At 35.9% G+C, this 22126-nt stretch overlaps 2 protein-coding genes across 6 annotated transcripts in view; both read right to left on the bottom strand.

Annotated features, from left to right (window-relative positions):
* Positions 1-22126, bottom strand: part of Nca (neurocalcin homolog) — a 134803-nt gene that overhangs the window by 92475 nt on the left and 20202 nt on the right. The window lies entirely within an intron of this gene.
* The window catches only part of LOC105677508 (neuronal calcium sensor 2), a 109710-nt gene that overhangs the window by 68078 nt on the left and 19506 nt on the right, over positions 1-22126 (bottom strand). For 2 of the 3 annotated variants that reach the window (XM_012376172.2, XM_012376170.2), the window contains exon 2: positions 6765-6807. Coding sequence is in view for 1 of the 3 variants with exons in the window: in XM_012376170.2 (XP_012231593.1) it covers positions 6765-6807 (43 nt within the window). In the remaining 2 variants the exon portion in view is untranslated. Of the gene's footprint in view, positions 1-2002; positions 5197-6764; positions 6808-22126 lie in introns of those variants that run through there. The other variant, XM_012376178.2, reaches the window with a different exon arrangement.

The following is a 22126-nucleotide window of genomic DNA, read 5'->3' as shown; positions in this document are numbered from 1 at the left end:
TTATTATATGCATATTATATCATAATATAATTTTTGGACTTACATACGTCGCTTGTAAACGGAAATACTGATATATCTACTGTAATTTCTAATGTAATGAATACTGAATCGTATTAGTGCTGAAATCATTTTCGAACGGTCGTTACTTTTTGCTGAAATGTTTTGCTTTTATTACATTCCGTCCCAGCATCAACACTTGACTGGAGAGGCACTACTTAAAGCTCAACCGAATTTGAAATTCAACTGGCCGACTTTGAGATTTTAAATTTAAATTTCGGTGAGATTTTAAGTCGTCGCTAGACGCAATCGGGGTAAGTGTTACGGTGAAATTTCGATAATGCAAATGGATAGTCAGGTCAAAGTAAGTCGCATTTCGCGAAGAAAAATATTTGGTTTCTATATCAAATAAACTCTGAGTACCATGCTTCTATTTTTGGAAAGCTATTTGCATTCCTAGTTCGACACAATTACTTTATCGCATATCTAACTTCCACAGTGGTTGAAAAGCACATTAATGTTTGCCATGAATCAAATTATGCATAGAGAATATATTTAACACGCTTTTTCCTCCAACATAATTTAAATTTACTGTAGAGTCATAAAAAGTTAAGTAAAATTTTATAATTTTTTGTAAGAGAAATCCGTATAATAAACACAAAACTTTTCGAACGTGCATACATATTCTATGTCCTTTCATTAAAAAATTGCACTTGTCAATATTGTGCATTAACATAAAAGAAATCTTATTTATTTCATGAATATCTGTGAAGAATAAAAAGAAGAGAAAGGAATAATGTCATGAAATCCGAAACGATTTCGAAAAAGTCTTTACACGCTATATTTATATAAAATCTATTTTGATAGGAAAAATGTTCTTAAAATAAAATCAAAGTATACTTTCATTCGTCTGCAATCGGCCGAAATATTGGACTGTTCTATTGTTTCGATTATTAAGCGTGATTCTTCCTCAGCATTTAATGACGTCTATCTCGCCAATCGTGCCGCAGCGACTGCGAAACAAACCGATGGCAGAATATTTAAATTATAATTTATTAGTGAAACAGTCGTCTTGATAGAAGATAATTGAAACGATGCTTTATGTAGATAGGCAAACGCACGCCTCGAATAACATGCAAATCCACGAGGGGTTCGTAGAAGTACATCGCACGTTCCGCTGGCGTGTGTGAGTTTCCGTCTCTTTTATCTCTCTTCGATTACGTGTATATTCCAATGGCGTGGAACACGCCGGCGTAAAAAAGGGTAAAAACGGAGGCGGACACGCCGGCTGGAAACGAGAAAATATCCATAAGACGCAGAGCTGCGTCACGACGCGTAATAAAAACGCCGCACGACGAGAGGGCGATCACTTCCGCAGCTGGCTTTACCGAGTTTTTTTTTTTTTCCTTTTTCTTTTTGCCACTCCCGGTACATGTGTGTCAAAAGTATATTTTTATAACGCTGCAATTTTGTCGCACCGCTGCGATGTTGTTTCACACGAGCGCTATTTCACGCAACAATAACGTGTGAAAGATCATCAACCTCTTTCGTTTACAGCGCTTTGAGCTTGTACGACGTAATAGCTTATAAAAATTCAGAGTAACGTAAAATGTTGGTCAATATTTCGCCAGATAATGATTCGTCATTATTCGTTCACAATAACTAATTGCCATTGACATAAGTAATATTAATCCCCCCTTGCGCAAGTCGCAATCACGCTCGCTAAATATATTTTATGTCCTAGCAATATATATCTATGTATATATTTCGTTGTTCTTTTTAGATTTCATAGTTGAGCAAGATATATGCAAATTAAGCAGCAAAATATATTTGCTGAGTAGTTTGTTCAGTAATCATCATTGACAAATTATAGATATAAACAGGGCAAAAATAATCGTGGATTAAATTATGAACCAGTGGTCAAACGATTAATAAATATTTTCACAATAATTTTCAAATTAACAAATAAATCGGCAATCATGTAAGTGAAATAAACCTCACTCACCGATCGGTGCGCCGCTACTGTACTCCTTCCGATTCTGATAACTGCTTTGCTCCTTTTATTCCTTGCTCTTCTTCACTTCAGATAATCATCCTCGCGAATACATTACACAGTTCTCGATTATTATGCACTCGCATATTATAATGCACCTCGTTCGTTCATTAATTCATTTCGTTCGCGCTTCGGGAAATTAAAACTTCAATAATCCATTATTTCACGCGGCAATTAACATTTCATGCGATTATCCGTTGCTCGATTCGACACTCCCGGGATACGTTCAAAAGTCACAAAAAGCAAAGGCATCTCTCTTCACCGATAGTAAAGATTTCACGCAGATCGTTCGAAAATTTGTAATATTCATCACTTCACTCTCGGTTATTTCAGCGCCGCTTGTACAAACATCGAAAAACGTGGTAATTGCGATCCCGCGGATTAATAGATGCATCGAAACGATCGCCCGTTGTTTAATTCGACACTCCCGACACCCGTGTACACGTGGAATTCACTCGGGACAGATAAAGAGGCGAGAACGTGAAATGATCGCGATTCGGTCACAGCGCAGAGAACGATCGACGTGACGGTTGAGCAACGTTTAAAGTGCCATTGTAAACGCGACTAATTCACATCTCACGCAAACGGCGTCATCTGCTTTGATGAATCCATTGCGGCAATCCCTCAATGATATCGCTGATGCTCCTCAATAATTCCTCCTTAATGCGAATGCTGGATGGCACACGTGACGCTTGTCGGATGAACGACGAGCGCAAAATACGCACATAAAACGCGTATCGGAAAATAGAGTCGCGCATGAAACGCGGAACGACAGGCTTTGATTTCAGAGATTGAAAAACGCGTTGGACGCAATCGCGCGAATATACTAAATAAAATAGCTCGAAATAATCGTCCGTCACTAAATTTAGCATTTTCGATACTCGTACGTGAGATTCATTTTCAACGAGAAAAAAAAATGCGAGAAATACGGAGTGAGCGGATCCGAGAACTCGCGCTAATGCGATTATGACCGAAACGAAAATTACAGAAAATGTAAAAACAAAAAAGAGAAAATATGTCGTTTTCTCTATAAAAGAATATTCCTTTACGTAAATCGAATACGTAAATCATAATAAAAACTTTTTGTGACATAATAATATGAGTAATGACAAAATGACAATGATATGATATGAATAAAAGCAATGCTTCTAAAATTTCCATTATATTCATCCATTATATTCATTTATATTTGCAGAGTATGTTTTTTCATCATTTAAAAACAGATGAGAATTCTTCATCGACGAAAAAGTTATCTAATTTTTATATCAAATTTCAAAAATTAAAGTATATTTTAGACTTTGCGCGAGTAATTACGGATTATAATTATTACATAAAAAATATTAATCAATTATATAATTCAAAAAGTTACTATTAGCTAACTAACAATAAGTCAGAAAGTCGCGAAGTCATTCTCCTTTTGTTAATTTCCATTAATCATAATAAGCACAAACTATATTATTCAGTTTTTTAATTATATTAATATTTCAAAAATTTCATCTAAAATAAATTCCATAAATAAACAAAATTCAACTCATGTCACATGAAACAATTTTATCATATATTCATACACAATAATACTTTACCTTTGGAGATTCTATCCCTAAAGAGACATAAGAATACTGATGAACCCATGTTATTCAAATTATTATGAGCATCAATGCAAAAGAATTACGGTACATGAGTTGTCATTTCTGCGGCAAGGGAAGAAAAATAGGGAGACTTCCACGGAAGAATTAAAAAAAATGTTCGCTATCGCAATTTGATTTATGTTTCGGTTGCTGACGAAAACACACCGAAAAACGAGGAAATGGGAAAAAGCGCGGAGGCATCGTGTCAGGGTGCGTTTCGCTGAACGAAATATCACGAGGCAGCGGTTTATTATCGCAAGAAGAGCGCGAGATGGTTCTCGCCATTATTTATATCCCGCGCGTAAACGCTATTACCTGCGATATAAATCCGCAAAAAAAGAGACATTAAAATGCGGATCCTCATCGCCGTGAGCGAAATATGCGGAACGCGTTTATACAGCGTCATCCCGCTGTCAAATATTTATATGCTGTGCTTTATCGTCAAAGGACCCGTCCCGCTATACAGGCCGGGAACGCTGATAAACGCGTATCGATCGCAGCGAAAGCGGCGGGTCCGATTATTTCTGCTTAGCGAAGAACTCGGCAAACATCGGCTGTACAGCCGGAGAAAGAGAGTGCAATAGAGAACTCGTGAAATCGCCCGTAGTGCGAATTTCTCCTCATCGACTTGTCCGCAAACCCCCCCTCCCCCCCCCCCTCCCATGCTGTTTATCGTGGTTCAATTAAAGCCTCGGTAGCTCCAACTCAAAGCGAAATAGAAATGCTTACCGTAAACCCGGAGACTGCGTTCATCCCACATTTGAACAGTATTTAAGGTTTCTCGAACGCGACTACACTGATAATTACTTTTGGGAAAAACATTTTGTAAAACTTAAACGTCGTATTGCCATGCTCAACGTGGACACGTTTGTCGGATGTCTGAGTTCTTTGTCTTTGTTGCGTGTAATATAAAAAGTGTACACGAGATAACGCTTTTAGCGATATTAGCATCGAATGTATCAACCTTTATAGATAAATAGATACAAAGAAATTGATTACAGATAAACACACAAAGAAATTGAATTTCCCTGACATTATTAGCGACCGATAGATTGCGATAGAGCGGTGGCCAAGTGAAACCGCTGTGCAAATTGAGCGAAAAAAGCAGGGTGAAAGGGATAGCTTTGTATCGTAACCACTGCGCCGTCAAAGACTTAAAATCACTGATTCAATAGAACCACATTGCGCGCCTTTTTGCTTTTCAATTTGAAAATACACGCCGCGTTGAATATTTCAAAATCCGAACTACATGTAAAACGATCCAATTGAACTGAGTAATGCGAATAAAGCTTAAATAATTGGAAAATTTGCACGCATTATTGCATCATTACATAGCGTGTAAATCTAATGCGAGAGCATTCCTTGTTGATGCAAAATCGACATCCGATTATCCATGCAGACAGAGAGGCAATAGGCGTATCAGCGATGCGCGTTTAAATCGGGGGAATTGTTTATGATAATCTCTCGCGCTTCTGGATACGCAGACGATAATCCCGAAACACAAAGCCGAAAATAATTGTTGATCATCCCATTATAAACGAAGCAGACACGCCTCTCATTCAAGGGGGGCCGGAGAAATCAATATCCCACGTCTCCGAGACAATGTCCGAACGTAGGCACGTTATGACGTGCGCGCTACCAAGGCGACTGTGGACTTCGAAATTGGAGCAGCTACTGCGATTAATCGAAAACTTGTAACGCTCACGCTCGCGTGCCCGCACTGATTGAAACGCGGCGCGCTCGTATAGATGCGTGAGATTAACGGCGATTGCGTTTAAGGGTCAGCTTGGTCTGAGCATCTCTCGTGAAAAGATGAAAGATAAATGCTGGAGATAAGACTTTAAATATTGCTTAAAAGTCTGTTTAGACTTAAATAAATTTTAAAGTACGTATTTTTTCGTCTATCTATCCTGAACTTTAAATGTGTCAATAAATCTAAATTATTTGATCAAATTTTTCTACATCAATCTACATCTATCTATCGTATATCTGTAATAAAAATTTCACAAGTTTTATTACAAAATTTCTGTACATGAAATTTACAAGTTTTACAAGTATTTCATCATCTGAATATCAAAAATATCTGAATGTTGTCACGTAAATATAAAAGATTGTCTGAAAATTGTAATAATTCCAAATCCTTTTAAACGTATTTAGAAAGTTTAAATCCAAGCATCCCAGAAGTATTAATTAAAAGATTATAAAATATTAAATTTTAACTTCTTCAACGAGATCAAATGAGAGAGAGAGAGAGAGAATATTGTATGAAACTTTTATAAAGTTTTGAAAAGAAATCGCGCAAATCTAGAGACGTTTTATCACCCTCCTTTTTTAATTTTTCATAATCTTATAAGTATCTATTTTTTATTATAAAGTTAAATAATGGAAAACAGCGTTAAAGTTTCTTTTAAGTTCAAAGACGTATTATTGACGTCATTTCGTGGTGCACTGCAGACTTTGTAAAAGAATTCTATTGATTGAAATTGTAGAAAGTGTCGCTAAATATTGATGGATTATCAATTATCAATGAATTCGTAAATTTCGCGCTGAAATAACACGATATGGCACAATGTTTTATCGGCAATCTAAAATCCATCGAAAAACCGATCAAGAGCATCTCTGCGGTATTGCCAAAACGAATTATTGTGCAGATTATAATATTTTATCGAGCGCACTATATAAATGACGGCGTGTGAATAAATGGGTGCATTAACAAATCGGAAATACAATATTGATATGCAAGACCGACATATAAACCAATTATTATCGATTGGCCAAACGTTCCCAAAATATTGCGCTCCTATCACTATGCACCACACAATCATGTCATTACGTTGATTGCGCAACAGCTCTATTGTTTTTACAGGACACGTAGCAGCGGGCGATGACAAAACTGTGTTTCGAAATGCTCGTCAAAGCGTGATGTCATGCGACGTGAGGCTAGAAACCACTGGCCGCGCGTGCGAGCACATTGCAAAAGTTGTAAGACGGCGACTGTGGCGGAAATGTGTTTCTGAAAATTTCATCCAACGTCGCCGCAACATCGGCGCGCGCGTGACCGACGTTTCGAAAAATTCAATTCTTACCTTTCTCGACATCTTGAACCGCAACCGGCACCACGGCACCTTCCTGAAACAGACAAATAAATGTTCATGAAGAAAAAGTTCAAATGTCAATTCGTGGCGAAGAGAAATCTTTGCAGGTTTATCCACAGAATATAAAAACGGAAAATCCATAGAGACATAATAATTTTGTTTCTTGTCTTCTTTTCTTTCAACTTTGCATTTTATGAATTATTTAAAAATGACAAATTTTTTAAGTTATGATAAAATAACTTTAAAAGAAAATATTTAATTTCAAATTAAAAGATTGAATAAATCTCCAATATTTTTCCATTATAATTTTGAGATAGCTCAACACTATTTTTTCGCAGCTTTTCAGAGTTTTAAAAATTAATATGTTTCTAGTTTACAATTTCTCCGGTATTGTAGACTGCGCACATAAATATGTATACGGTATAGCAAAAGGTGTAAGTTGTGAGACATAGAGATTGGATTTATTCAAATATACTCGCCGCCATCCATTTCCCTTTTCTAGTAACACGATGAACGAAAATTTCATCAGCAAGTGAGCAAGTAACCACATTGATGCTTTTACGTAGCATTATCCGACTGATGTAGACTTCATCGTGTGCGTGCTCGTAAAAAAAAAAAAAAATGCCATTGGCGATGCCAAAGTTCTATCTCTTCGAAAAATCCATCGCCATTAACGATCAGAGCTCAAAAAGCATATTTAAATATAAATCAGGAAAATTTCGTTTACAGCGGCGCATTTTCAAAGACAAAACTTTCAGCGATGGCTAAGTAAAGCAAGATAATACAATTTTAATTTAATACCAAAGTTGAGAGAAACAATATCATCGAATTTGAGTTAAAAGGAAATTTTCATCAAGTTTCACGGAGAATCTGTTACATCATGTGCTTATGGATTTTTTCGTTTATATTCAGTGTATGTAATATTAACGGATGGCGAGGGACCTTTCGAAATTTAACGGGAAACACTCGCGCTCCATAACACATTACATGAATAATTAAATAGATAAATTAGAAATTACAACATGGCAAACGTAAATTGCACCACGCTGAATTGCGATCGAGAATTCAGAAAATGTACGACCGTTTTCGGCATTTCCCAAAAGCGGACTGCAACAATTTCGGCAGATTATCCTATTTATACACATTTTGCGGTTATCAACGCGGAGTTATCATTTACGTATTCATTGTATGCCATCGATTGTAAATCGGAACGCTTGCGGCTATCACGCGACAATGACGTGTGTGGCTTTATTATTTTCTATCGCATTCACTTAACAGCGATGATGTAAGCAAGAATGATTTTGATCACCGAAACGAATTATCTTGTCACGAAATCGTAAGAGCCAATAAAATGGCCACCATTTTTAACAGCGTACAATTGACGCCATATTTTTTCCGCGTCAGAAATTATCGGTTAGACATTAAAAATGAATACACATTTATTAATTGTTTTGAATAAGTAATGCGTGTATCTAAAAATTACAATAAATTTATAATAATATTTGCATATATATAGTTTAAAATATTTCGCAGGAAAATTTGCTGTAAAATATAATTAATAATAAAATAAACAATAAAACATTATAATACTGTACAGCTGATAAATACACAGATACATAATAGAAATTGTGTGAAGAAAGAATACATATAATGCAAATTTAAACTCTTAATAGAATCTATTCCGTTCATAAACCGCGCTTAATTATTTCAAAAATAAATAATTCCTTTACGCCTCGCCATCTTAAATAATATTCCTCTTTGGATTTTCCTTGACGTCCGAAGTTAATAGTTCGAACAGCCTGAAAGCGTAAATTTTTAGTTCACACAGCAGATGCTATGTGCTAAAAAGTTACGTCTGCTTTTTTACGAGCTGTAACTATTGCGACGTGTGTACGATGAATGGAGCGGGACAGTCGAGCGTTCGCGATAAAGGGATAAATCCACTTAAAACCTCATCCATTATACCTCTTTCTCCCACGGGCACTCATGTTTCTCAGTTATTTAAAAACCAGAGGATCCATTTCGTTGCGCAGACCGCGCTATTCCGCACAGCTTCGCAATAATCTCCGCAGTTCCGTAAGTACTGGCAAACTCATTATTTTTCCCCGATGCCAGAGAACACGTAATACTTGTGGGCAGATGTACTTACGTTCGGACATTTTTATGTTCTTGCCGCAAGAAAACCAAGTTCTACGAGCGATACTTCTATTGCCGCGCATTCAACGTTTTATCAACCTAACAAAGTTTAACTTTCTTCGCAAAAAGTTATATCAGTTGCGAGATATGTTTGTCGCCAAACAGATAAAGCGTTTTTTATTTTAATGAAAAAGTGGATGAATTTTCCGAGAACAATTATGTATACCAAATTTTCAATAGCATATATTTAGCGAGTATCTCGGTTGCAATTCCGAATCAAAATGTAAAAGTTAAATGTCAAGAACGGTTGAAATATCAAAATATCTTTTGATAAGCTGTGTAATTTATATGAAATACGTTTTTAATCACATACAACTTGACATATGCAAATTAATTACTCTCGGAAAACTAATATCCTCTTACATTTCTACATTCTAGAGCAATTCAATCGTGCAAAAAGCAATTTTGTCGAACACCGTCGCTACAATTGAACAAAAATAAAACAATAACATTCAATTAACTCAACAAGCTCCTTTAAGTATAAAATAAAATATTGCATAAAAATAAGATAAACTTTTAAAGAAAATTATTTAAATGTGAAATGCAGGAACCTCTTAGTTTGTCGTTTTCTCCGCACATTACTCACTTGAAATGCAAAATGATTAAGATAGCTATTACGGATCCTTAATGACGGAATCAACATTGCATATACTTTATCTACATCTAGTACTGACAAACACGGACAAACACTGACACTATTAAGCCGAGCGTCCGCCAATTACACCGGCGGAGCAGCAATAATTATTGCCAGAGGCGCACCGGCGAGGAGGTAATGGCCAGAGGCAATATGTCATTTGGTCAATATTTATTCCTGATGAACATGGTCGCATACGAGAGTGCGTTTCTATCGATCGGTAGTACTTGTTAGATAAAGTGTGTAATGCCATAGTAAAATTCTCCCCCCTAACAAAGCATCAAGCGCATCAAGCAGTGATCAATGAATTTATATTAATGTTTCATAAGACAAATGGCAATAATTATTCATTTATATGCGTCGACAATTTTGAGCATTATCAAGGCAAAAATATTCTGTAATCGATCCATTATTCAGATTGATGAAGATTATCACAATTTACCCTCAATTCGCATCATTAAAAATTATTTTATCTTCGAAAAATTAAACCGTATAAAACCAATGCGAGTATCAGTTATCGGAAGAGAAAATAAAATATATGAAATATAACGAATAATAACTCCTGGACATTCTATTTTTTTAAATTTCGTTTGTTAATTTTACGAGAAAAGGATGAAACAAAGGACTGTAATTCGAAATGTAATCATTTTCGAATCCCAAAGTGCACGTATATGACTTCCTGAAAGCCGAGGGTCCAAAGGCAGTTAGGAAATTCGAAGATTCCACCGACCAACAAGTCTCCCGTTTTCGACCGCATACTCCGGACCACGACGAATTCGTATAAATCGCGGTATGGCAAATGGAATTTCCTGAGAAACGCGCCAGGCACGTCGCCGATCGCGGGCCGAAGAAAGACAGCCTTTGTGCCGCGCGCATCGACTGACTTGTGTCGTCGATTACTACTCGTCTCTCCCGATACTCTATTTCACGAGACGCCTGTGGTAGTAGTTACTTACGTCAAAGCTTGTTCAAATAAATGTACTTCGTACTTCGTCAGCCAGATTTGTCGATGTCGAACTACTGAAAATATCGCTCGCCACTATCAGATAAATGTGATTTCGTATCAAATTAAAAAAAAGTGTTTGTAAAATTTTATGAAATAATTCGATTTTTAGTACGTAGAATATTAATATATATAAACAGATTTTTATACTTTTTTTTACATTTAAATCCCCAGCTTTTAAAAAATAATAATGTATGAATTTATTTCTCGAATGTTATAAGCCGATTAATGTTCTTTTAATAACATTTACGCAACGTTTACATTTTTATGATAACTCTAATTTGTACATAAAAAAAAGCTTACAAATCAATCTCGAAATTTATCGTCGTAGAATATATTTCATCTTTTTCCTTTTATTTGGTTCTCTTCGTCGCAATTCGCTCACATTGCATTTCTCGAAATGTTTCATACAGCTTTAATAAATTTTATGCAAGTTTAACAGAAGACCGATAAGCGGATGTAAGCGTATTTTCCTTCATTTTCGTCAGCTGTATTTCATAAACTGTCGACAATTTATGTCGACGAAAGTCTGACGTAAGTATTTCGCGTATCTATTACGAAGTAAATTTCGTGATACGTTTTTCGAGGCGCAAAAAGAGAAATTCATTTTGGTTCTCGTCGCGCTGCCACATCCAATTCAGGTCTCCCTTCGCCGCCTTTTTCCGTCTCTCAGTGTCGTAAAACAGAAACGAGCGCACTGTCGACGAGCTTTATGCGAATAATTAAAGTTTGAACAGGATCGCTCGCCGTGATTTTATCGACAATTCCACCGCTGTTATCCGAGACGGTAACGAAATTTCGTAGCAGTGGAAACTCAACAATGGAAACTTTAATCGGACAATGACTTAATTTATTGTGGATACTGTTGCTGATTCCACGAATTTCCTATTTCCATAATTCTATTTCCTAATATAAAATATACCTCCAAATATTCCACATTTTCTCTAAATTACGGAAAGCTAAAATAAGAATAAAAGAAATTATTGTGGAATACGGAAAACAGTTTCAGAATTCTTGCAATTTTCAATTAAAAGATGTCAATAAATTATACAAAATATAAATAAATACAAGTATATTATATCTATCAAAAATGTATCTCTTTCTTTCTAATTTTCAGGGCAATTGGTATTTTAGTAAATTATATATAAAGACGATAAATCCATGAGGTCACGAAGGATGTTAGCTTCGCATGGTGGGTCCAGTTTAAATTAGCTTCATTAATTAACTTCGAACTCGATTTCATTGGACCAAGACGAATGGACGAGGCCCAGTGACAAACTGTCTTCTCGCTCGCCGATAATTGGCTAATTAGTAACGACAGGCAATTTATTTCGCGATTTGGCTAATGATCCCTGAATTCTATTTCGTCCCGCGCCGTGTTAAACAGCGATTCGACTCCCCCGAAAGTTATTACTTGGCACGTAAAATTAATTTGCCCGAACTCGAACTCCGCCTGATGTTATTACTGAATTTCTCCACCATATCTCTCCTAATCCGAGAGGAAGCAAGGGAACGAACAAACTACGAGAATTCCAGTTGATCCAGGCGAAAGTTAGTTTGCGCTTTTGATCGGACACGTTGACTGATCTCGTTGCAGTTTTGAACCGAGACTGATTGTGTGCGTGATCCCTATAGAATACAACGCAAACGTAATAGGTTTTTCATACCATAAATTTATTTCTGAATTTCAAAAGCGAGTATCTGGTCGTTTTTTAAATTGCACGCGACCAGAAAAGTTTAAAATACCGCTCAAATATTAAATAAGTAAAATAACAATGTTACATATTTACTTAAAAAAATATCGTAAAATGCAGTTGAGTAAAAATTTCTTCCATAATCTTTTGTCCTAAATGCTTCTTTGCATCAAATTATCGTAAAAAGCAGGATTTTCCTTCGCGCTCGAAAAGTGCTATTAAATGTGCTACGTTTTTTGCTACTTTCAAAACTTGCACACCTATCGAGTGCTGACATAATCCGTGAAAGCGTTATTAGCATAATTTTTAATTAATTTAATATATTCACAGATAATTTTATCAGCAACATATATTTCAGTCTGTCCTAAGTAACAATGTAACGCGAGTATTCCTATTTTCATTCAACTACTTTCGAAATAGTCGCACTAATACTATCGCTTTCTTTCAAGCGGCTTACGCCAGCAACAGAGAAATGCAATACAATCGTGCGGAGAACAAATGGCTAAATGACGATACGATATTCTCACCGGAACACCTCGAGGACAAGTTAGCACGAATCTCTAGTTCCGGGTTAGATCTGGCTTAGATCTGGGTTAGAACTCGGCTATGCCCGCCACAACTTTGACTTAGGTCGATATTAAGGCAGATTTGCAACTGGGTCGACGGAAAACTTTCGCGCCTTCGTAAGAAACTATTTTCTCGTGAAAGAACTAATTTTAGCCGGTTGATAATCTTTCTCTACACTTTAAATTTACAAGATATTTCCAATATTTTGACTCACAAATTATTTCCACGATTATTGATGGTGTGTTTTACAATCCGTCTGCTATAAGTGCCATCGAAAGATGTATAAAATATGGAAGTACAAGAAACTAAAAATGCAAATGTGACGTTAGCGTATGCTCGCGGTGTCGACAACCGTTTTGGACATATTTGCAATTCCGCGAATAAATTTGCAATATAACAAATGTAATTCACACAAAGGATCGGCAAAATATGCTGGTTATTTTTATTTATCTATTTTTATTTGCATATTCAGAAGAAATTCTATTGTATTTTACAGTAGAACCGGTCGTAACTTTGCCGTGATAGGTTATCTTTTATCTTGCGCGAAATATCATGCGACGCTGTCTTTGATCAAGATATCCCGAAAACGGTCTTTTGAGTATTAATAATAATTAGACCGCTGTTATCCTGACAGAAGCCATTATTATAACAATTTATATATATATTCGTCACGCGTTCCGGATTTTACGAAGGAAATTGCCAGCGCAGGGTGGCTTTATTGGATTTAAATTCCTTCATTTATATGTTAATCGCGGAGAATCTCGGCGTACCGAGTGAGGATTCTCGATTTCGGACGTTCTCGAATCTCGAAGCGTCTCTGCGCTGTCGAAATGTGAGCTGCGAACTCGTGCTTCCGTTATTTCGTAAAAATTCCACGTCATTGTTCGTAGGAAAGCGAATGGAGCGTGTGAGAGCAGTTAATGCATTTAACGCGGCACGCTCGGATCGCGCACGTGGGAAATGAAAAACACGTTTTAGAGGCGCAAATTCGGGTCAGATTTTACGTCGCAGCCCGTTGCAACGATAAAACGTCTGCTCGTAAACTTTCCGGTCGTTTTGTCCTGGATTCAATGCCAAAGTCCGGCGCAAACAAAAATAATTTTCTAATTTTCAGATACGCTGAGTCAAGTTTAATGGGTCAATTAAATTTCGCCGAAATGAATCCAAAAGTGCTTCGATCGCAAGCGTCTCTAATTCTAATAAATTCCATGTTTTAGGCGCAAATAATATTGTAGTTTATAGACTCGCGCTTTGTAACGAGTAAAACAAACTGTAATCGTAAAAGAAATCAAATATTTTCACTTTTATTAAGAAAAGGAAAAGCTATATAAAAATATGATACACTAAAAAAGAAAATATTTTTTACTGTGATCACAAATCCTTGAATTGAATCGGAAAATGTAACAATTCAAGTGTTAAATAAAACATGATGCAACAAACAAAAAGATCAATTTTCAGTTCTGTTGACGCACGCTGTGAATGTAAGCGACATTTCTAAAAACCTATGTTTGATTTTCCTTCATTCGTTCCTCCGAAATTTTTGCAATAAAATAATAAAAATATCAACCCTCGCCGTAGAATACCACATGCATGCACGCAACCCCAGTGAATTAAATCCAATATTCCCAAAAAAGGAACTGCGACAGGGAAGGGGTTAACTCGATTTTCCAATTTTGCCTCCGCAGAGCTATGTGGGTTAACCACCGGCTTGTAACTGGTTCGGGCAAAGATCGCGCGGTGTGTTTGTAACAAGGCTAAATCGCGTTATTTTTATCCGGTGGAGATGGGAGGGGGAGGTGTACACGCGAGAGGGCGTGAAGAGAAGGCGAACGGGTGGAGAAGCCGCGTCGTAATCGAGTGAAACGTCAAACGTCACGCGGGGTGGGACCCTAATTTCATGGCGATAACCGAAGCGACGTTGGCCGTACGCGCGCACGGGAATCAAGTGAATTGCCGTGAAATAAATCCCCGTTCGAAGAGTGTCCCGACGCGGTTTGGGATTTATTGCGTGCTTGCAGCGTCCTCCTTTATTCGATTTTCCTGCCGATATGAGCGCGTCAAGAGCAGGAAGCACGCCGGCGCGCGCCCGATTGTGCGCATCGGGGAAAATAAATTGCCGGGCTATGGTAGATACGTCAGGAAATATTTCGTGCTCGTGAGCGATCGGCTTTCTACGACCGTCGAGACGGTCCCGAAGAGTTAAGTCTGGAAAATGGCGTTTCCGCGGCATTATCGAGATTCGATGAATCTTATGCAAGCATTGTGCCATCAAAGCACGGATTGCCCGCTCATTTCATTTCTTTCATTTTTTACGCGATTGATATGAATGAAAGAAAACGCGACTCCACAAATCATTGCGAACACGACTTCGATAAAATGTGTATAAGATCGGCGTAAAGAAATAATATTTGACTTTCCATCTCATATATTGCTAAAATTATTATGAAAACAATATGGCACTTAGGAATGTAACAATTCGACTATACATTTTCAATTAAAAATTTCAATTCTACATTTTATCAAAGATAAAACATTGCATTATTGGCAATAAATTTATTTAATAACATACTTTAATTTAATTCGCAAATTACAAATAAATTGGTTAGCTTGAAGTGGAAAATGTTTTCTAAGAGAAAACGCAATACGTTGAATTTACTCCACAAAGTTATAAATAAAACAATGATGATCCAATTATATTAATGAAATTGCTTGTACTTTGTATTATCGGCCAACAATATTGATTAAAAATAACAAGAGAATAGAAATATTACATTAATCCATTTACAGTTAATTGTCTAAAGGCAATATATTCAAAAGCATGATATAAAACAAGGCTATTGTTAAAAATTTCCTTCCGATATTATTTATGTAACTAATCCGAAAAACATTTGCTTCACTAAAAGTAGCAACCGTTAAAAATGATGGTTGCAGTCGGCTTTCCATCGTACGTAAGAAAAAATATATTTTCATTTCTTTAATTGTAGGACATTACTTTAATTATAGTTCCCATTATCGCCATTGACGTGCTATCACGATAGCTTTTAACAAAGTACCTCCCTCGGTAAATATGTTCCTATTCTAATAATAGTCTTCAATTACGGGGCGTGTTTGCCATTGGCGAAACGTTAATAAAAGCTTTTAGTTGCTAAAGAAAACAACAAATTAATTGCGCTCACTATGCATTAATTGGAGGTGTAATTGCGTTTTCTAGACTTGTGAGCACGGAAACGCGCGTTTGTTTACCACAAATTATGCAAAATTAATGCAAATTATTATGCGGATTATATTAATGGTCAATGAATATCTTTGAGATACGAAAATTAATGATACAGATTCATATTCGCGTTCACGTTAACGAAAATGTTTGCCAAGCCCCGAAAAAAAAACAGACAATTTAGTATGCGTGATACGCAAACTTTATGCAAAAAAATCAGGATCTCCGCAAACGAATCAGGTTTCTCTGTACACAAGAACGACAACTGATGTATTTCTTGCGTATGGATCGTTTTGCGGGGAAAGGCATACATCGCACATCTACCCTACATTTAAGAAAGGGTACAATACGATCGAATGATTAATGACTCCGTTGACGGGTGAACCACGGGTCGCCGCCTCAACGAGACGTTTCGTGAAACCACCGGATGCAAAGGGATACGCTCTTCGCATTCATCATCAAGCGAACATCAATGTCAACCTACACGATAACATTATGAACACCTTAGCTTTTAAAGGTTTGAAGTTTAAAACGAATTCGAAATAGATCATTTCACGCGTATAGCGCGGCATACACAACGATGAATCTCTAATTATGTACATATTTTGCTCTGATTTCACTATCAATATTATTCACCTTATTTAATTAGTTTGTTAATATATATTTATTCGATTTTTTGCAATTTTTCAATAATTTCAGATTCTGCGCGTTTCTCCGTTTTAGTTCACAAAATTCTGAAATTGGAAAAGAATGATATTTGATTCTTATTTTCTTCAATGTTTCATAAAATTCTATGAATTTATGTGTCATAAAATTTCATTCGCGCATAAAAGTAAGAGAATCATTTGGTAGAAGATCAGTTTTATCTTTCTATAACTTTGGTTTTCCGCATCACGTACGTTTCCCGTTTAAAAACGCTTCCACGCGACAAGTATATTATTTTCCCAATATATGAATTTTATGTATGTTGAAAAAATATTGCCATACAAAAACATCGGATTTTAAACACGTAAAAAATCTATCTTGACACACACACAATTAAAGGCAATTATCTAGCAATAATCAAACTATTCCGAGATCATATTGATTATGACAGTATTTTGAGCTGAAGTAATAAAATTTGCATAAAACTATGTAAGATATCCACTTCTTTCTATAAATAAATATTTATTCGCTGTCGATTGATCATTGCTTCAGCATAAACTCCGGCGCTTGCCTTTGTGGCGGCGCTTCTCATCGACAATGGAAAGAGATATCTTTGTAGCGTAATGAAACGAGTCACGAAGATCAGAAGATACTTATCGCGAGTTTATCGAGACATCTGCCTTCGGCGGCTATTATTGACTTAATATACTGATTAATTATACTAAACAGATCGTTCAAAGAATAAACGCGCAAATATTAACCGGCTAACGTACTAAATATTCCCAGGCAGCAATTTAGTGCAGTTGATCGAAATATATCTTCGGCAATTTGCCTGCATTGCTCAGATATTACGAGCGATGCAGCCAATATAGCATTCTCCTGCACCATGATATCGTTCGACTTAATTAAATCTTGAGATTATCCGATCGCTAATAAAATAGGAATTATAGTTGTGCACGAATAATGTACATATACATATATACGTAGCAGAATCTCGATGAAAAGTTGCTAGATTTTATTATTTTCTTAATTTTTTTTAAAATCAATGACCTATTTCACAAAATACTTCTTTATCAGACACGTGTCTCAATTAAGTTTTCTGATTCTCCATATCAAAATTTCGATAATAAATAAATGTGTAATAGAAAATAGTTGTTTGTTTCTTGAAGTAAAATTTATGATCAATTATATTATTGATTTATACGCAACTTATTTATAGGAGAAAAAGTTTTATGGAAAAATTTAAAACATCATAAATTCAAGAACTTTGAATAAAAAAAATAAAATAAACTTCAAAAATTTTTATAAAACAAGATTGCTGTCACGTTGTCGATACGTCAATATTTTGCGAATAGAATCTATGATAATCCAAAAATATTGAAAAATAGACGCAAAGTTTTTGCTTTGCATTGTAAGCATGTTTATCTGAATAGCAATTGTTCCTATAAATTCTCACATGAAATCCTAATCATCATTTATACAATAATGCTAATTGATTATGCTAATGAGCATTAACTCTGGTGAGTATCTACATAACATTCTATATTCTGATAAAGCCCCTGACAAATTTATTATAAATGACAAATCTGCGATTAATTTGTCATATGTTACTGTCTGAATACGAATTTATTCCAACTATAAATGCAAATTCAGATAAATCAGATTAATTTTTCTTTGCGTAATTTTGTAATTCTAAAAAAATGCCTCAAAAGTTGAAATTCTCCGTATTTTTTTTCTAGATTTCTACAAGTGACCCGTAAATTCGCCCAAATCAAAATAATTGAAGAAACGCGTCGATTGCATTATAAAATCTGAAATCTTTGTACAAACAATCAAAGTAGTTCTGTGGACAATTTATACTTTGAAAAATCTTCACTTTGTGAGATAAAATCGTTAAAAGAATACCTCGCTGCGCACACTAACGAGAGCCGTCTTTCTCATCCGAAAGTTTTAACGAGAACACTGACATTACGAGACACATTATAGCAGTCGTTCGTATATCCTGAAAAAGAGGTGCTTTCCAAGGCGCGAAAGAATGTTAGTGTAGTTTCTTTCTTTTGAATGCTAGATTCACGCAAATACGAAAACTTTTTCACATATTTCGCCCGTGAATGTGACAAAACAAAATAATTTATCTGAATATTATTCGCTCTCGAAATAATGAATAATACAAAACGATCTAAATAACTATCGATACTATATTTACAAGGCAAAATATATTCTCTTCAATTTACATATTAACCGCAATTCAAAATCAAATAAAATATAAAAAATTGAACGATGACGCTATTGACAGCGCTAACGTGACATAAAAATATATAGAATGCAAATTTTACGCGATGTGAAAATACAAAATCAATATTTATCGAAAAATTGGGAATGTGCGAAGAAATATGAGAAGAGTTTAGAGAGACGATCGTGGAGATGCGAGGACAGATGCAAGTAAACAATCGGACGTACTCTAATTTATGAGCATTCCGATGAAATTTCATTAGCCAGAGAAAGAACAAAAACAAGATAAAGGATCGCGATAGCTGCCACGTTTCGCCGAAAATTGGAAATTAAAGTGAGACAACAATTATAGTTGACAACGACATATATTCAAGTAGACTTTTATCAAATTTCTATAATTTTTCTATTAAACTTCTATAATTATGCATACTTGGATAAAATCCTTGTTACTTTAATATGCCCTATATACATGCCGCTCCGGTTTTTAACAATAAAAAATGTGCAATTTAAATTCCACATTTAAACTACAAAAAAAATTTTTTTTTGAGAAAAATTTAATTATATTCTATTTTAATATCTAATTAAAATAAAAATTCTCCTATTTTGTATTATTTCCAGCTACTGCAACTAATTATTTTTCAACTTCCATCATATCTATAAACAAATCTATGAACAAAATATAACAATTTTAATACAAAATCTCTTTTATATATATATATATATACATACCTTCTTTAATTTTAACTTTTATACATATAACGAGTATAATTATTTTTAATTATTCTAGCCATTTTTTAACTAACATAGAAATAGACGTCCCAAATTTACCAATGCAAAATTAATTCATTTAAAATCACTCGAAGAGGCCTAAATCAGAATCCTTTCCTCGAGCTCAATTCAATGCACGAAACAGTAGAATTGATCGAATCAATCAAGAATGTAATTACGATGTAATCAACAAACTGACTGTATTCAACTGTACAAGAAATTCGTTTCGAAATGTCGTTCGTTAGGAACGTCGTATATAGGGCAAGTGTTAGTAGCGAAGAAGCACCACCACCGTCGTCCTCGGGGTCGAAAGGTTGTTTAAAGACGAGCGGCAGGAGTCCGCCGAACGCGGGAGTAAAAGAGGGAAAGATCAAGAGCAAGTTGAGAGGCTGGGAAGATCGGCGACGCGAGAACACACCACCGCAAAGCGCCGGCGTCGTGAGGATAGCGCCGCGACGCAATGCGGCGACGAACGGCCACGATGATCACCAGCGCGCGGGAAGAAGACGGCTGGAGGATGACGCGCGTGGGGCTAAGACGTCGGGAGCTACGGAAGATCCCCCGGGGAGCCAACAGTCGCCGTAATCTCGCCGAGATGGAAACAGAAGCCGCTTTTCTTTGCCGCGCGCCTGACGAACCAGACGCATTATTGGGAATGATATGCGCAGGTGCGCATCCTGACTTTTTGGCGTAGCGGATGTCACGGAATTTTTGCAGAAAGTGGACATTATCCAAAATTTATGGTCGACTTTCCTTCGGAAAAATATAAGGCGATAATAATTCACGAAGGATGGATGTAAGAGGCTTTCCGTTAATTGAGCTTTATATCAAGTATTTGTCAAATAAAGTCAATTTTTCTTTAATAGAATTTCAATTTAAGAATTGATTCTTATCAAATATTAAAATTTTTAAAATTGTGGAAAGTAATGACATTCAACTTTTTTCATCCATTCCGAGACACCCCATATGGAAACTATATCTAAATTTGCATTCTTATTGTGATCCTGCGATTTCTATAAATTTCGGATATTGAAATAGATTTCTTCGAAAGAATCAAATATTTGTTTTAAAACATTTGATGAAAAGCTACATTTCGGAAAATCTAAATGTGTAGCTGCACATAGTTTTATGTAAATTGTAGATGATTTTACGTCTCTTACGTTTCATACTATTTCACATATATTCGTTCTTTTAACATTAGTTAGCATCGTAATATAAGATAGCTTTAAACTATTTCAATTTCTACAGCTGAGCATATATGACAAAATACGCATCTCTTAATTTGAAATACGTTGAAACGCAATCAAAAGATTAATCGAAAATCGGAAAAAGAATTGGAAAAAGAAGATCGGAAAAATTTGCTTATTTCTTTGGAAATCGCGTAATCCGATTTTAATTATTTTTGCATACTACGTATCGCCCGGTTGTATTATGAACAAAATAAAGTAAACGCGTTAATATCTGATCTCAATGTCACTGGCAGATAAACAGCATCCTTTCCCAGAAATGAGATAATTTCTTTTCTTCAGAGCTAATAGCAGATTTAATTTTTCATCCGGTGAAAATGCTCGTTGCAGAGTACGTCTGCAACACTCTCGACATTGCGAACAATCAAGTGAATTACAACCAGTTGCGAAAAATCGTAACAACAATATTTTATCCGATAGAAAGTGCTGTTCGGTTTAATAACAGGACGGGCGCAATCGCGTTCCTCGTATGGTACTACTACAAATTGGAACATCATTGTGTTCTGAACGCTGGATGAATTTGTGTACGATTCACACCGCAACGCCGTGAATCCCTGAACACATTTCGTTCTGTCTTGCTGTCAATTTTGCGGTTTGGTGCGAACAAATTTTGCAACATCACAGTTCGCGTGACGGTTTCGAAATTCACTGCGCATGTGTTGCTATAAATTAAATTCGACTGAACTTCTGCTGGGGCATTTGTATCTCACGATTAATTGCCAATCAAAAACCGCCGAGAATTTCGCGATATTCCGGATCTATAATGATTTTCCGTATCATATTTATCGTTATACACGTGCTATTAGCACCGCTAGATTCTTTCATAAACTTCTGCGAATGAATAAGCGTACGAATAACACGGCGATTGTAATTCACCCCCCGAGACGATAATTTTGATCCAGAGAGAATATGCGCAAGTTGCCGGAAGTGAAGGATATGTTTTATCGTGTCCCCGAATAAGCAATTCTTTTTCAGATCGATAAAATTGTACCTGCAGTGTGGAACAGCGCACGTGCCAAGTTTTTTCTTCCACTTGCGTCCGGGAAAACACGTGCATATATATTGCCGAGATGCGCAACGGAAGAGGAGAGAATGGGACGTCGGAGGTTAAAGTGGAACTTTTAGATTGAGACCGGTCGGGTCACGACGTCCG

Source organism: Linepithema humile, chromosome 2 (assembly GCF_040581485.1).
Source record: "Linepithema humile isolate Giens D197 chromosome 2, Lhum_UNIL_v1.0, whole genome shotgun sequence".
Taxonomy (NCBI): domain Eukaryota; kingdom Metazoa; phylum Arthropoda; class Insecta; order Hymenoptera; family Formicidae; genus Linepithema; species Linepithema humile.
The sequence above is the reverse complement of the archived record's forward strand: the minus strand, read 5'-3'. Positions and strand labels throughout refer to the sequence as shown.